This window comes from Gymnodraco acuticeps, unplaced genomic scaffold (assembly GCF_902827175.1).
Source record: "Gymnodraco acuticeps unplaced genomic scaffold, fGymAcu1.1, whole genome shotgun sequence".
NCBI lineage: Eukaryota > Metazoa > Chordata > Actinopteri > Perciformes > Bathydraconidae > Gymnodraco > Gymnodraco acuticeps.
In genome coordinates this window covers 3993975-4011353 of record NW_022989843.1, presented here as the reverse complement: position 1 = coordinate 4011353, position 17379 = coordinate 3993975, and the positions used below count along the sequence as shown (strand labels likewise).

The 17379-nt window shown below is 39.2% G+C and overlaps 1 protein-coding gene across 1 annotated transcript in view; it reads left to right on the top strand.

Annotated features, from left to right (window-relative positions):
- LOC117560874 (peroxisomal multifunctional enzyme type 2-like) overlaps positions 1-17379 on the top strand; it is a 28930-nt gene continuing 11551 nt past the window's right edge. Inside the window, 12 exon segments of the mRNA XM_034237978.1 lie at positions 1-98; positions 1366-1419; positions 2022-2129; positions 2787-2846; positions 2937-2958; positions 3134-3180; positions 3472-3556; positions 5653-5840; positions 7233-7324; positions 7542-7566; positions 7793-7921; positions 10532-10635. Of these exon segments, the coding sequence (XP_034093869.1) occupies positions 47-98; positions 1366-1419; positions 2022-2129; positions 2787-2846; positions 2937-2958; positions 3134-3180; positions 3472-3556; positions 5653-5840; positions 7233-7324; positions 7542-7566; positions 7793-7921; positions 10532-10635 (966 nt within the window). The 5' untranslated portion in view covers positions 1-46.

Genomic DNA, 17379 nt, shown 5'->3' with positions numbered 1-17379 from the left:
CTGTTCTCCTGTTAGTTTCTGAAACAGAGGATACAAACTCACAGGGATGTCTTTGACTTTCGAGGGAAGAGTTGTGCTCGTCACCGGGGCCGGAGGAGGTAAGGTCGTCTTTCAAAGATATCTGAATGTTATCCAGGCTGCTTTCTATAACAAGGCGTTTATGTTGTCTAACCTTAGCTCCTGCTGCTAACCTGCTAGTTGCAGAGATTTAGTATCTCTGGTATTAGCGTGAGCGTTATTAAGACAGCTAAGTGTTGCACACGAGTCTTCCTTTTCTCCCTCTGTTGTTTTAGCTGCCCAGCAGTTAAACTCGATATCTTGCTAATTGCTAACACTGGCTAAACAGTCGCAAAGTCCAGTAAACAATGCCTTTATCACATTGGTTTGTGTTCATAAACAACAAGTAGGCTAGTTCAATATTGAGTAGCAGCGTACTCGTCAGCCTTTTCATTTGAGCAGCACAGGGTCTAAAGTACATGTAACGCAATGGCTCGTAATACTCCGGGTAAAGTGGGTAAAGGGTTACACAAGCGACACTGCAGAGGATAGTTTCCAAAACAACCCTTAGCTATCGTGCATATACAAATAAAGCATTTCAGTCCTTTAAGCAGTGTGTTTTAAAACCACATATATTTAATTGTTTAGCTATCTACTGCTAACCATTTATGAAATGGAAATTGTGGTTAATTTTGAATGATTATGTTCCTGCTGTATACTGTAGGCCTACTATTCAAATGTGTCATATCGTCTGCACTTATTAAATAGTTTGATCTTAGATCTGTTATTGCTGTTGCACTAATTTGTTATAATTTACTGTACCATAATGTTTTTTAATAAAAAATGCAATTTAAAAATGTATGTAAGGAATTGTATATATTCCTTTTCTTCTGTAGTCATCACTGACTGTCAAATTACATTATTAAAACAAAGTTATATGGCATTCATTATCTGCATGTATTTGTTCATGTTTTACAAAGGGGTTAATCTGAGCCTGGCTATAAAACATTCATGTCTGATGAGTAGGGCTGCGATTATGGCAAAAATCATAATCTCGATTATTTGGGTTGATATCACGATTATTAAAAACGATTATCCATTTACTGTGAAAACATCTATTTATTGAAAAAAAAAAGTGAACAGTATGTGTTTAACAGTTGATTACTCTGAACGTTAAGTATAATTCAACTGAAAAAAAAAAAAAAAAAAAAAATCGTTTTATTTCGATTTTGTTGTTTTCATAATCGTTGCAAGCCAAAATCGTAATTGCGATTAAAATACGATTAATTGAGCAGCCTTACTGATGAGTGTGTTTTATTCGGTTAAAGCACAATCTGGGATTTTACATCTTTGTCTTTCTTTCCACAGGTCTCGGCAGAGAATATGCACTGGCTTTTGCTGAAAGAGGCGCCTCAGTTATAGGTAAATAAGATATATTGGCCCCTTTACCTACATTTATTGTGGATATTACTGTTGTGTGTGTAGCCAGGCTTTAACCACTAGTACTTGGTGAACTAAGTGCACCCTCAACCTATTTATGTTTTCTTTGCCATGGAGAGCTTGTGCTTGTTGATATTTCACCCAGCATGGTTCCAGATGATTTCTTTAAGATTTGTTTCCTGAAAAAAAAAAAAAGGGTTAAAAAAAAAAAGAGCACTTGTATAAAATGTGTACTCGTATAAAATGTGTACTCATTATCAAGAGAGCAAAAGTTGAATGGGTGCATCATTAGAGATTTAGGAGTTAAATCATTCCTTGAAATGTAGGCATGTCATACAGAAATGTGCATCTCATTGACTTTCACTGTAATGATGTTACTTTTTAGATTACACAGCTGGCTCAGGTGTTGGCAAGAACATTGCCCATCCCAAAATAGTAGCTCTCCTTGCTGCCTGGACTGAACTTGCCCTTGAACTCTGACAAGGAATCAGCTTAGCTACACTTTTCTCCTAACCTAATCACTCGTGGAGAGTTGCGGAACACACCCCATTATTGCTAATCTTTTTCTTTTTGTTGCAATAAAGTGAATGACCTTGGGGCCGACACTAAAGGGGGCGGAAAGAGTTCTGCCGCTGCGGATAAGGTGGTGGAGGAGATAAGAGCGAAGGGAGGCAAGGCCGTGGCGAACTATGGTGAGAAGTTTAAGATCTTGTCTTGAGTCTTTCTCTCCTCTAGCACATCATTATCTACATCTCTCATTGTTGTCTTTTGTTTACCTTGTGGTGTTCAGTTTATGTAATAATGAACTTGATAATCAAAATAATGAATGTGAGAATATTAGCTGTTTTATAGAAAAAGGTGTCCCCTCTCACCATTGGACATTTGACATATGTTAGAAAACCTTTAAATTACAATTCAAGACAATGCTGTAATGTGTTGTATAGGCAGATTAGACAGAGGGATTTATTTTTAAATATAATTCAAATGTTGGTATACTTTTATCCATTGTATAACAAGCTATGATGCCCGATCTTGGTATCAATAGCAATCTTCTTTGCCATTGAAAAAGGTGACTCAGCTCGTTTCATTACTCAACATACTGAGCATGTAGGGGAGATTTTCAACCTTCTCATAAGCCTCTCTCATCATCACTAATATTAGGGTGGCACTATGGACCTACATGCAACCAATACCAATGTAAAGAAACAATAATTAAACAACCAACAACAGATTAATAGATACAGTCCTACAGGAAACCCACACATACAGAAATAATGTAAGATTCATTGTTTATGAAATGTGAAAATGTCCAAAAGTACTCTGTGACCGTCTCTTAAATGCACACACAGATTCTGTGGAAGATGGAGAAAAATTGATCCAATCAGCATTGGATGCATTTGGAAGAATTGGTGAGCATTGTTTGGATACTTAGCATGATGAAATCATCTCAATGAAATAATTGTTTTTAACTGATATTTGAAATCTATCTTTTTCTCCAGATGTTCTTGTAAACAATGCTGGGTAAGTATTTGCACTCTAATAATCAAACAGTTTTCTATATTAAATAACATCATCTGTTTTTTAAGGTGTGCTTTAATTGTAGTTAGATTATTAATTGGAGTATGCACCACTATAATCATGTTAACAAGATCCTTCAGTTTTGTCAAAAAGTATTCTCTGTGTATTCTCTGCCAAGGATCCTTCGTGACCGATCATTTGCCCGGACGAGTGATTTGGACTGGGGTAATTTAAATATTTTCTTTACTCTTATTAACTCTTACTGTGTATGGGGGGGGGGGAACTCATATCACAGTTTTTGTTTGTTTCATCTCATAGTCTCATGTTCCACCATGCTATAAGTAAAACATGTTTTAACGTTGGTTTGTTGTGGATGTACTTGATGTCTATGAAAACAAGTTGCCTGTGTGGGAGTTTGAGAAGCAACTAGCTGGATCTGATCCAAAATGTTCTAATGTGAAATAACAAAAGTGCAAAAGGTGTTCACGATGTTGCTTCACTTTCTCTCCATTTCAGACCTGATTCACAGAGTTCACTTGAGAGGCTCCTTTTTGGTGACGCGAGCTGCCTGGAACCACATGAAAAATCAAAAGTTTGGCAGGTAAGGAGCCCAGCTACTTGCCTGCTAAGCATTTGAAGTAGATAGATGTGATGTGTGCTCTTATATTGGGAGGATTTGTTCATATTTTTTAGATCCAACAATGTTACATTTCCTTAGCAGTCCATTGCTGGACTATAATCCAGAAGATTTAAACGTGGCACAAAATGCTGTTTGGTTAGATCTGATTCAGATGTCGGCTAAATTACCAAAGGTAGTCAACAAGTTTGAATATGACCCACTTTATGTGGCCTTTACAGATATGCAATTGAAGTTATAATGAATATACCATCACACTTATTATACACACATTATGACTCCCAACTTTAGTCGATTGACACCCCTTAATATTTCTGGCTTCATTCGTTTCATGGTTAGCAATGAAAAAAATCTGCATACTAATAAAAGCCCCAGACAGCACATTTGATATGAATATGTAAATCACCAGAGAATTAAGGAAATTACTTAATTTGGTTATGCAGCACACTGCAGATTAATATTTTACAATTTGAGTTCTTTTTAAATTGATGACTCCACAAGAAGCTCATCTTATTTTTCTAAGTAGCACAACTTGAAAAATTCTGAATAATCACTGAAGTTGTAGAGGTGAGGTTGTTTTGTCAGACCTTCAACATCTTATCTCTAGAAAAGTCTCTTGAATGTGAAGCGAAACATTCAGTGGTTAGTACTGACTTAAAGCAGTGAGGATGTATGTAGAAATATATTGAAAATGTTTTTAAGGGTTAATCATAATCTTATGAAAGATGGTGAAGATATTTTGACTCGTCAAACACAGGTTCTACTCATACCATTAACAGTGGCAGCATTCTGGATGATCTAAACCCAACACCTGTGCTTTCTTTTCCTGCTATAAAAAGTTAAAATGTGTGCTCTGCAGGTTTGCATGTTCTGAATTTTTATTTTCAAAAGAAGCTCACACAACCAGCTCTGCTCCCATGTTACTTCAGGAAACAGATGCCCTTCACATGTGCTTCACTTGAATTGGAGATGAAGAGAATTGTCCAAAAACATTAAAGTAGCATTCTGCAGAAGGTTTTCATGCACTGAGCCCAAGAGAAGCCTATTATAAAACTGAAAAATACAGATGAACATAAATGCTGCTGGTTTTAAGTCAAGGTTTTGATGGAAGACGTGTTTTCTAATATTCATGGTGGAAGGAGTTATACATTATTGTCCACAACTTAAACACAAATACATTGTGTATTCATATGTATTCGATGTAACCTTAGTTTCTAAATGAACACCTGTTTGCTGGTGCTCTGAAGCTCTGCAAAAGTTGAAAGATAGATATTAGTACACATATATACTGTCTGATTAATCCAGCAGTGAAAAGGTTGCGGTCAACATAAAATACAGCGACCCTCTCACCCTTTCTTCCACACACACCTCACACAGGTCAACAGGTGATTATATTACCCATGTGACCCAACCCACAATAGGTCCAGATATAATAAGTAATAATATTATAAACAAAGCTCAATGCCAAAATATAAACAATCAAGAACCCCAATAAATCATACGTCAGAAATCCCCACTCTGACATTCCTGACTCCTACAGGTCCCTTCAGTAATTAAATCATAGACTTTAGTGCATAAAAGTATTGATTTGAGAAATATTGTATCGCTGCCCATCCTCCTGGTGTTCTATTGTAGTGCACAGTGTGCCGTGATATGGATCACTGCCTTCTGATGACCTGAGAGACGGCACGTTTCAGATGTCTCCTACTGTTAATGTGGAGTTGGTGCTATACCTCATCACGTTTGCTTGACTGGATTGAACTCTCTGCGTGAGATTACTAGCAAAATTGTAAGCGCACGACTGTGTGTCGAATGTTCATACATGTATTTATTTCTGCATGTACAGTGTTCAAGTCAATTTGCACATAGATTGCTTTATGTGTGAATGAGCTATCATTACATGAATATACGCCAACATGTTCATACTCTAGTGTGTTTATGAATGCATGAAAAATGCACACCACTTAGTGAGCTTATGTGTGTGTGGGATGTCTGTTTTTCCCACTAGTCAAAAGCAATGCTTGTAACTGACTTGTTGCCCTTTGGTTTTCTGTGGCCAGAATCATCATGACCACTTCCGGCGCAGGCGTCTACGGAAACTTCGGCCAGGCCAACTACAGCGCCGCCAAGCTGGGCCTGCTGGGGCTGGCTAACACCTTGGCCATCGAGGGACGCAAGTACAACATCTACTGCAACACTATTGCTCCTGTGGCCGGCTCCCGCCTCACAGAGACTGTCATGCCCCCAGGTGAGCCCGGAGATTAACCAACACACACACTATTGGTCTGTGTAACACATACTGGGATACTGTTTTGTATAAGACCAAAATAGACATGGATTTTCCCGGTAGTTTCTGTTCTGCATAATGTAATGTCCACGTAATGTTGATTTACAAATTGTTAGGCAACAGCACTCCCGTTTGACATGCAAATTTGCCTTTTCAATATTCAAGAACTGTGGTTTTTACTGTTCCGACGGCCATGATGAAACCATGCATCCTGTAAGTGCTTTAAAAGTTTGAATGTGTCAGCCCTTGATTTAAACAGGCAGCTCTGACCTCCTTATTTTGCTCTAGGTGTTAGCCGTGCTTCCAAGTACTTTCAAAAAGTATGAGAAAATATGTAAATGGACATTTATATTTTTCATGTTTAAAATATTTCTTAAGACGGAAGATGTCGCAGTCTTGGATACCAACAATAAACACGATTGAACGCAGGAGACTGTTGCCTTTGAACATTATATCAAACAAAAAGTAAACATTAAAAAAGACAACTTGTCAGATTTTAAAAGGCAATGATTTGTAGGAATCTGCCATGTTTTAAAAGGATCTCAAGCGGCCGTGAAGATGGAGAATGTTTTTCTAACCCACCAAACCCAGCGTGTATAAATATCCTAACTTCTTTACGGGCATATTGTGCCTGCTCTGTGACTGCAGCTCTGTTGATTGGGTTGTTAAATGACAAATTAGAGGAATGGCTCTGCTGCCCTGCTGTGCCGGTCTACTGTAGCATCTGTGCCAACTGTCACAGGATGGCCTTACCTTAGTAAATGACTTGGTACCATATGTTGGCTTTCACTGACTCAGGCTTTTCTAAAAAAAAAAAAACACTAAAAAAACCATCTTGCTAAACATTGCAGAGTGTAGTGAAACAGCCTGATCTTTCTCCTCCATGTTTGTTGATGGAAGGATGCAGATGTTCTCAGCACGCATATGGTGTTCTGTATTTAACCTTTTACGCTTCATACTGGGAATTAAAAGCCTGTGCCTTGTTTGCTCGACTTCATGCCGACATGTTAAGTAATATGAGTCATAACTTATTAAAAATCTGCAGTTATCACTTCAAACTGAATTTGATCTGGACCTATGTGCTCATGCATTCAAAAGCTCTGTTTCCCGCTCCGGTGTCAGTGCATGGTCTGTGTTATTTTTCCAGTAGAAGACAGATTCTAATAAACAATTCACACAATGCTATAATAAGACTTTGACATTACAAATTATCATTAACACAGCATCCTTTTAACAATACACTTTACCAAACAGTGTTTTGTCCTAAAAAGCACCCATTTGCTTTTTAGGACAATTGTGTAACAGTTGTGCAATGAACATAATCTGTATATGTTTTTGTTTTGTTTTATTTAGACCTTGTGGCATCTCTGAAGCCTGAGTTTGTCGCTCCCTTGGTCCTCTGGCTCTGTCATGAACAATGCCAAGAAAATGGAGCACTGTTTGAGGTATTAAATACAAATAAATAAAACACTTTCTTTATTTCTCTTCATAAGATGAGTAAGATCTCACCCACCGTACTCCCTGTAGTTTGTAACATTCTTTGTCATTGAGAACAGCAACGTACCATTGACATATTCATTATACATAAATTGACAGTATATATATATATATATATAATTTGTTTTATATCTGTGTGTTTGCTCATGTTCCATGCTCTTTCAGACTGGTGCAGGCTGGATTGCTAAATGTGAGTATTGTGTGCATCTTCCCCTGAGGAAATGTCTGTATGCATCTATGATATTCACTATCTGTGTGTGTGTGTGTGTGTGTGTGTGTGTGTGTGTGTGTGTGTGTGTGTGTGTGTGTGTGTGTGTGTGTGGTGTGTGTGTGTGTGTGTGTGTGTGTGTGTGTGTGTGTGTGTGTGTGTGTTTTTTTTTTACTATGCAGCAACCTCTTTCTTTGTATGTGTGCAGTGCGCTGGGAGCGTTCTCTGGGCCGCACTGTGAGACAGAAGAACCAACCCATGACCCCCGAGGCTGTCAGGGACCAGTGGGACCAGATCTGTGACTTCACAGATGCTACCAAGCCGACGAGCTTGCAAGGTCAGTAATGGGCAGAAAACACGCAAAACCATTAGTGTCTTGGGTAAATACTGCATAGGCAACCTTATACTTTCATAGGCAACTCACGCACTCTCATAAGGACTATATAGTATGTCACAATAACATTTTCATTATTCATTCCTGCTTGGTGTTGAGCTGTTACTAAGGCCCTTTTCACTTTATTTGAGTCCAAATCTTGGTTGGATAACACTCCCTCATAGCCCTGCTTGTCTGCTTTCACACTTGTTTGACTCATTCTGTGTTTATTCAGAATGATTCAGATTGCAGGTCGCCTTCACAGCTACACTGAATCTAATCAAAGGTTGTTAGCAGAGGGACATACAATATCTCGAGTTTATTGAAGGCACTTCAAGGAGGACTACTGTAACTTACTGTACTGTAAAACATATTTAGATTTGATTCAATGCTATTTCAGTGTGACAGTGTGTGATATTGGTAAAACAAGGAAATATATTAAGGCAATTAGAGAGCTCAAACACTATTTTAAGGAAGAATTGTGGTTAAAATGATTTTAAAAAGCATGTAGCCAGTAAAGTACTCATGTAGTCATGACTGGTCTTTTGTAACAGTGACAACTTTCTTCATGATCTTAGCCTATTGAGCTCTGTCAGCTCATCTGTTATTACAGAGAGTTTTGAGCGGCGACAAGATAGATCAAGCGAATGAGCGGAGGAAAAGGGTGAAGCCAAACTCGATGTCAACACAAGCCTAGTGTTGTTTCTGAAAGGTCTCCTGCAAACAGGAGGGTGGCAAATATTGATTATGATTCTCTCCGCCTCCTCCATCCTGCATCACTCTCTCAGATGTACATTCGGGGAAAAGGCGGCGGTGTTAACATTACCCGAACGAGGGTGGCAGTCCCAAAGGGTGCTAGTTGGCCTCATTAGCATGACTTTGTAGTGCCTCCTCATTTGTAGCTTATTAGAGAGACTTGTTGCTGCCTCTGCTCTGTAACTGAGTGACAGTCATTATGGGCTGTGGTCTTCTTCTCACGGTCTCTCTTCCTCGGTTTCTGTCTTTGTTTCTGTTAATATTCATAGGTATTTCTAGCTTGTGTTACCTGAGTTTGTTTTCGTTCTATTTTTAGGCAAACTATGTTTATTTTTAACTCCCATGAATCTCATATCACTCGTCCATTTAAAGCTGCTCCTGGATGTGTTGGATTGAAATTCTTATCGTGTGTTGACATCTCCCCCTGAAACTCAATTGAACTTTACTTCGATCAATTTAACTTGAGATTAAGGGTATTCCGCGCTATTGAGGCAAAAAGTCTTTAAGCTTATTCATTTGTGTAGGTTTAATGATATCTTGCTGATGGCTTTGGAACAGTGTTTCTCAAACTTTTTCATACCAAGGACCACTTAACCAATAAAAAAACACTCGTGGACCACCTAACTCTACAAATATCCAAAAACACATCGTTTTTCTAGAACAGATTACAAATCACCTGGAAATTGTACAAACAGGTGGCAACATGTGTGACGAAGGTGTTGCGCTGGGCTATATTATGCAATCGAAAGTGAAACTTAAGCTGGCTCCATTGCAGAGATATTCCCGGGAGAGTGCGGAAAACTTATTTATTTCAAATGTGAAATGTTACCAATATACTCACGGACCACTAGGGGGCGCTCACGGACCACCAGTGGTCCGCGGACCACACTTTGAGAAGCACTGCTTTGGAAGATAAACCCCATATATATTCGGATCCCATTATTGATAACTCATCAAGGTCTTATTGTGCGTTTTACAACACAAAAATGTAATTGTGACAGTTATGACTTGGTCATTAAAGGTGGGGTAGGTCATTTTGGAGAAACCAGCTCGAGTGCGCTAGAATTTGAAAATACACAGCCGGAACAAATCTGCCACTTCCTTACAGAGCCCCTCCTCCAACACACGAACGCGCACATGACCAATGAGGGCACGAGATAAGTTTGTGCACAGATGGAAGGCTGACAGGCAGGTAGGCCATCCAGTTACTTTAGTCATGCTTTTTACAGCACTACAGCTTCCACAGATGACGTTTTTTTATGGATTTTTTGTCAAAGCACTTAAGATATTCATTGCTATCGGGATGTTAAGAGCATTCCATGGAATATAACAAAAAGTGTATCTCGAGCCGGTTTCTCAAACTTACCTACCCCACCTTTAAGTATCAATGAAATAATCTATCCAAAATATATTGAACTATAAGTTTGTCTGATTTTCCTCATCTGTATGAACGGATGTGCAGCTGCAGTAAAAAGTGATAGAGTGATAAGAAAAAGGGATTCATGTTCAGAGTGCAATGTTAGTTAAGTGCATGTAACCTAGATAAATCCTCTAACTGTTGTTGAGGAACATAAATAGATGAGAATTCTAGCTTGCCAACACAAAGTTAGTCTGCATTAGTTAAACCACATTTGAAGGATGGTTGCTAAAGTAAACTCAACTGATGGTTGCATTGTCAATATCTCCTTTACAGAGGTTTTAAGTTTCTATCTTTTTGAAAGAGTCTGTGGCATCATAGATTCACATTCCTAAGGTCTAATTGTTGGCCCTGAGAATCGTCTCTCTTTAACTCATTGGTCTTTTCTCACCTTTTTGTAGAGTCTATGATGTCAATTGTGAGTGTGCTGTCTCAAGTGGAGTCTGGTGGAGAAGTCAGTGGGAACCCTACAGCTGCAGCAGCCTCGTCTTCAGGGATCAATCCTGTGAGTAGACACCGCTGAATATTGTTTTTGACTATAATGTACAGGGTCTCTGCAGGTATTCCAAAATATTTAAATTCTTCACTTAATCATTTTTTTCAGCTGATACATTCATGCATTCATGTGGCAGTAATTTGATAAATTATTTCATGACAGTGTTTGTTATGTGTTGCAAGAAATACAAATGGTTAATAAATAGCCATCCTGTATTCATACTTTGGCTGATATCAGTCTGAAATGGGTTTAAGATTCCATTCATTGTGGTGGGAAAAATGCTTTAAAAAGTCCTGAATTTGACTTGGTGAACTCTGAAGAAACACTGGTGTAAATGCACGTGAACAAAATGCTAGTTACAGTAAACATTAATGTGACCTGACCATAATTTGCCCTTATTTACTTTGATAACCTTTGTCCCATGATGAGTCCTTACCCCAAGTGAAGGAGTTCAAGTATCTCGGGGTCTTGTTCTCGAGTGAGGGAACAATGGAGCGTGAGATGGGCCGGAGAATCGGAGCAGCGGGAGCGGTACTGCAGTCGCTTTACCGCACCGTTGTGACGAAAAGGGAGCTGAGCCAGAAGGCAAAGCTCTCTGTCTACCGGGCCATTTTCGTTCCTACCCTCACTTATGGTCATGAAGGATGGGTCATGAACGAGATCGCGGATACAAGCGGCCGAGATGGGTTTTCTCCGCAGGGTGGCTGGTGTCTCCCTTAGGGATAAGGTGAGAAGTTCGGTCATCAGGGAGGGACTCGGAGTTGAGCCGCTCCTCCTTCGCGTCGAAAGGAGCCAGTTGAGGTGGTTCGGGCACCTAGTTAGGATGCCACCTGGGCGCCTCCCTAGGGAGGTGTTCCAGGCACGTCCAGCTGGGAAGAGACCAAGGGGTAGACCTAGGACCAGGTGGAGGGATTATATCTCTTCGCTGGCCTGGGAGCGCCTTGGGATCCCCCAGTCAGAGCTGGTTGATGTGGCCAGGAAAAATAAAGTTTGGGGCTCTCTGCTGGAACTGCTACCCCCGCGACCCGACCACGGATAAGCGGGAGAAGATGGATGGATGGATGGAACCTTTGTCCCACTTACTATGTAACTTATTCCCTTCACCTGTCCTCCTCCTCATTTTGCCCTTTGCCTTTATTCCTACTGTACATTAATGTCTGCCCTCTGCAGTACAGATCTTCTCCTTATTTCATTTACACTGCATAATGCTGCAGCTCGAGACTGTGACGGTTGGTTGATAATGACTTCTGAAATTGTGGAGCTGTAAAATCTCCGACTGTTTCAAACATGGCAACTCATGACTCTTTAATTCCACCACAGTGTACGAAGTCAGGGACGATAATAACCTTCTCAGAAAAGATCCTTCAACATACATAATTGCTTTGATGACTGTTGCATCACTGTTTCATATTTACAGCGGAAAAAAGCCAACTGAGATTAGCTTTTTCAAAGCGACGTACAAAAGACATCGAGCACAGCAGTGCAGTGACAGCTCCCCAGGTGGGGGCTCCTCCAGTTCACTGTGTTCCCTATCATGGAGTCTAAGAAAGTGAACTGGTTCCCGCTCACTTTCACTCACTTCAGCGGCTGCGTTGCTTGCATAAAACATTGAGCCTCAAGTATAATTGAATCACATTAAATAATTATGCAGAGAAAAGGCCACCATTTTCTGTTAAACTGGTTGTAGCATGAAGTCAACAGATGAATCCTTTTTATCTTATATTACTCAAAACAGATGACTGAACACATATTTAAAAATTACAAAACAGCTGATTAAGCTTTAGAATCATCACTACCTAATGAGTGAAAGATTAATCAGGATGAATGCTTCACTAAGTGCAGTGGAGGCTGCAACATGCATCAGCATCAGGAAACAATGCACTGTTGCACTTGGCTGGTAATGGTGGGGTCCTGCTGTATAATGTAAAGCATGTTACCTTAATGTCAACGCTTGCTTCCAGGGGGGGACGTTGTTGCATGCTAAAACTATTTTTATCCTCATCACCACTGTCTATATTTACGCTCATATATTTCAAAGCTTGATCTGTTTTGGTTTGGTAAAAACACTACATTTGTATTTAGAATGTAGGCTTCTACATGGTAAACTGAGTTTTCATATATCTTTATAATTACAATTAAGATCAATGTTATTAATCCCTGAGGGGAGATTATGTTTTTCAATCTGGTGTAATTTTACAATTACAAACATAGGCCCGAAATACAAACTCAACCGGCAACCTCGTTCAGTTCCCAAGCCAAGTCCCTGCAGACTGAGCTGCTGCCCCCCCCAAGTATCTCTACACTTTTGTGTCTTTGTCTGTAAGTACATTTAACCAATAACATTTTAAAAGACACTCGACTCTCTTCTTTAACATCCTGTAAGGCATTGATATTACACATTCTCCTGCTTCAATAATATCATGATTCAGTAACTAAAATGTTAAATGAGGTGTACTCTGTCCCTGGGTGTGTGTGTGTGTGATGTTGTGTGTGTGTGTGTGTGTGGGTGTGTGTGTGTGTGTGTGTGTGTGTGGTGTGTGTGTGTGTTGTGTGTGTGTGTGTGGTGTGTGTGTGTGTGTGTGTGTGTGTGTGTGGTGTGTGTGTGTGTGTGTGTGTTGTGTGTGTGTGTGTGGGTGTGTGTGTGTGGTGTGTGTGTGTGTGTGTGTGTGGTGTGTGTGTGTGTGTGTGTGTGTGTGTGTGTGTGTGTGTGTGTGTGTGTGTGTGTGTGTGATGTGTGGTGTGTGTGTGTGTGTGTGTGTGGTGTGTGTGTGTGTGTGTGTGTGTGGCCTGTTTATTTGGAACAGGGTCACAAAGTAGCCTCAAGACAAACATCACTATTGTGTCCTCAGCTGACTTGGAGAGTGTGTGTGTGTTTGAATATTAGTGTAGTGCACACACGTAACATAAGTAGTGCACGTATTGCTTAAATTACAACACACTGTTACATATATTTATTTAATATCCTGCAAAGTATTTCATTAGGTCTGGTTACTGCAGTTCAGTGCACTCACATGTGATTTAATGTCATCCAACTGTATTATCTTTACATTTGTTAAACATGAGTGTGGCTGATATTATGTAGTTGGTCTATAATGCCAGCATATTTGGTCCAGCTCACATAATAACAAAATTACTTTAGTTTTTTCATGATATCGAAAAGAGTTACAACAATTGGCTGTCATTTTCCAAGCAAAAAAACTACCCTTGTTTTTTGTGATAGTAAAATATATGGATTTAAGAACTGTGGTCGGACATAATAAGGAAACCGATGAAGTTAAACTCTTTTTTTAAAGGTCCCCTATTATACTCTTTTTCAACAATATATTATAGGTCTCAGATATATACAAACATGTCTCTGAAGTGTTTTGCTCGAAAAACCAAACTGATCATGCATTGTAGCATCCCATAAACCCCTCTGTTTCAGCCCTGTTTCAAAAGTGCTGATTTTCTAACTCTAGCTCTAAATGCAAATGAGCTGCTGCTGGCCACGCCCCTCTGCAAAGTTGGTTGGTTATTGGCTAATGGTTACAAAAAAACATTGTGACATCACAAAGTGATGTCACAATATGATCACCTCATTTACTGACAGGTTTTTATATAAATGGATCAGGACAAAAAGAGAGAGAGTATTTCTTCCTGAAAATGTCTGAATCTATTAACACAGAGGGGACACATTTATGTATAAAGGACATGAAAAAGTGGATTTTGCATAATAGGTGCCCTTTAAAATAATTGTCCGTTGCTGCTTTATATTCAAGCAATTTGTACTTTTCGTGGCATCAGAGATTCAGGTGTAATGAGTGGCACTTTAATATCGTTTTTTTCACCTCATTTTACAAGCTTTTAATTTTTTTTTTCTGGTGCCCTTCTCCACCTTTGTGTAGAATCTCTCCAGTCAGTTGTGAGTGAGCTGTCTCGAGTGGTGTCGGCGGAGGAGTCAGAGTGATCCAACAGCGTCCCAGCGGTTACACGGCTATCATCTCAAACACTAGGCCACCAGGAGGCCCCAAAAAACCAAATCCCTTTGGCTACAAACCCAATTTTGACCTTAATAAAGGGATTTTTACTTCATCTCACTAAGGGACTGAACTACTGGACTTACAACCACATCTTTTTGTTGCAGCTCTTTAACTGTAACTTTAGTCTTTATCTGCGTGTGAGAGCGCATGACGCATACAGTATGTAGAGTCCCCTACATATGCAAAAAAAAGAAAAGCTGAGGAGTGGTGTTATGCAGAGGGAGAATCAAATCATTTTACCACCAATATTGTTTCAATATAGCTCAACGCAGTGTGACGTATAACCACATATATGTATAACCACCTGACTACTCTGACTGTAGTATTTTCACAGATGTTTGTTTATTTTGGGCTCCACAGGATATTGGAATGTGGATGAGATAGATTTGAGGGCCAAAAATATTTCATATATTTAATAACACTACTTGACACACTACCGTGGAGTCAATATCTCTGGAAACTCCTCATCTTCCCTTTCACCCCTCGTCCCGCTCCATTTGACCCAGCCGCCTAATATAGCTTATCCTCCTCTACTGTATGTGGAACTTAATTTGTTGTGTCACTGCAACGTGTCTAATACTTGCTGGAGAAAACATGCAAAACATTCAGCTAACTGCATACATAAAATATGAAAAATCAACTCATGACTGTTTAGTATTTTTAAGCCCCTGGCTACGGCCCTGGAATAAAACATGTTTAGAAAATGCTTCAACAAATCATAAGAATGACAAATAATGCATTAGTTTTGTAATAAGTTAGATTGGTGTAGTATTTTGCTAAATCCCATTATGAGCTGGGATAAAAAAAAAAAGTCTTTAAGTTCCGGAAAGCTCTGCCAGAGGATCTGACACTGAAATAAAAATCGGATTTAAAACCTTTACAATACCACCTTCCTGAGCTTTAAAACGGCATTTGTGACTCTGTGTCATTAACACTTTGACTGCGACTTTGTCCGAAACCGTTTTCAGGCTGCTTGTTAATAAAAGTACAAGCACAGATTGAACATCGCTCCATTTCTGGCCTCTCTGCTCTGGCCTCCCTTCATGGCCTCTTGTCAAGTTCAGGATCCGTTTAAAATTGTGCTGATCCCCTACAAAGCTCTGCCCATGAGAACGTTCCTGAACCGCTGATTCCTCTTTACTCCGTGAAATCCCACAGGTCCTCAAACTAATTACTGCTGATGATCACAAATGTAAACGATGTTAACCTCTTTTGCTGCTTTCTACATTTACATTTCTTCCCATATGTCTGTCTTTAACAGGACTGATGCTCTCCGTATATTTAGTTGTAAATCACTAGAGATTCTGGATTTGTTTTTGATTAAACATTTCTACTACTTCTCAAGTGTGTTCATTTATTTCTTTGACTCAATGTATCTTTTCCTAACAAGTCTAAGATTCTACAGTTTCTTGCATGGCAACATGGTACAAACACTTACAAGGGTTCATCAACATCATTTAAGATTCATCGTCTGGGAACTATGAAGAAAATATGAAGTGCGTATCATTTCATTAGATGTTCAGCTATATTCAGTAATATCTTATTTCACTGTTAAAGTCAAATCTTAATCTTGCTAGTGGCGCTGGTAAAAAAAAAGTAATGGGAGTGAGATCTTGAGAAAAAGTGAGCGGACGTCATCCTCTGACCCTGACTGTCTGTACAAAACTTGATGACAATCTGTTTTAAAGGTTTCCTATCATGCAAAATGCACTTTTTGATGTCTTGTATACATAAATATGTAAAAATATGGGGCTTTACGCCCACGGCCCTATCACACACGTTGCTATCAGAAACAATGCGCGACGTGTTTTGGACGTAATATGGTCTTTGTTTACATTAGCAAGCATCGCTAACACTGTACTGAAGAGTATTTGTAAAGAAGCAGAAAATAAAAAAGGAACTCACCTTGTGGTAAACCCGCAAGAGAAACACCATTTGAGCTCCATCCTGGTTCAGAAATAATCCTTGATGTGGTTTGGAACATGATATGGCATGTAATCACGGCAGCATTTAGCTGTATCTGAGCAGAGCTGTTCGTCACAGAACTCACAGTGTGCCTGTGTGCTCAAAAGGGGGCGGGGTCAGCATCAGCCCAGTTGAAATCTGAAGCTGACCAGAATCAGCACTTCTCTAGCAGGGCTGAAATAGAGGGATATGAGGGATGTCTAAAATGCATGATCTGTTTGGTATTTTGAGCAAAACACATAGATATGTTTTTTATATATTTATATATATATAAATATATATATCTGAGACCCTTAATATATGCCTAAAAATAGCATGATAGGAGACCTTTAAGGTTACTAATTCAGTATATGCATATATAATAAGTACCTTAACAATCTAATACTTACATAGACTAAATAGACGAGCCCTCATTTGTCATGACCTGCCAGGCAGAGGTTAAGCAGAGACACTCAATGATGTCACCCTTAGGTGCATCACATCTCAATCAGTGGTGTACAGACATCCCTAAAGCCAGGCTGCTAAAACACACTCTATAACTGTTAAGAGGTTAACAAAGATGGATTCATTATTTATTCCCTAAGTGCATATATTTGTTTCACCTTTACAATATAAAAAATGATTCATTTGCTCTGACTATATGAGCGGTGTTAATTAAAGCTTTTGTATTCAGGGTGTGGAGTTAATCAACCATGATGTAAACCTTATCCTGGTCTTCTATCTATTCAAATTAAATATTAATTATCAGAGTCTCAGTAGAAAGATACCT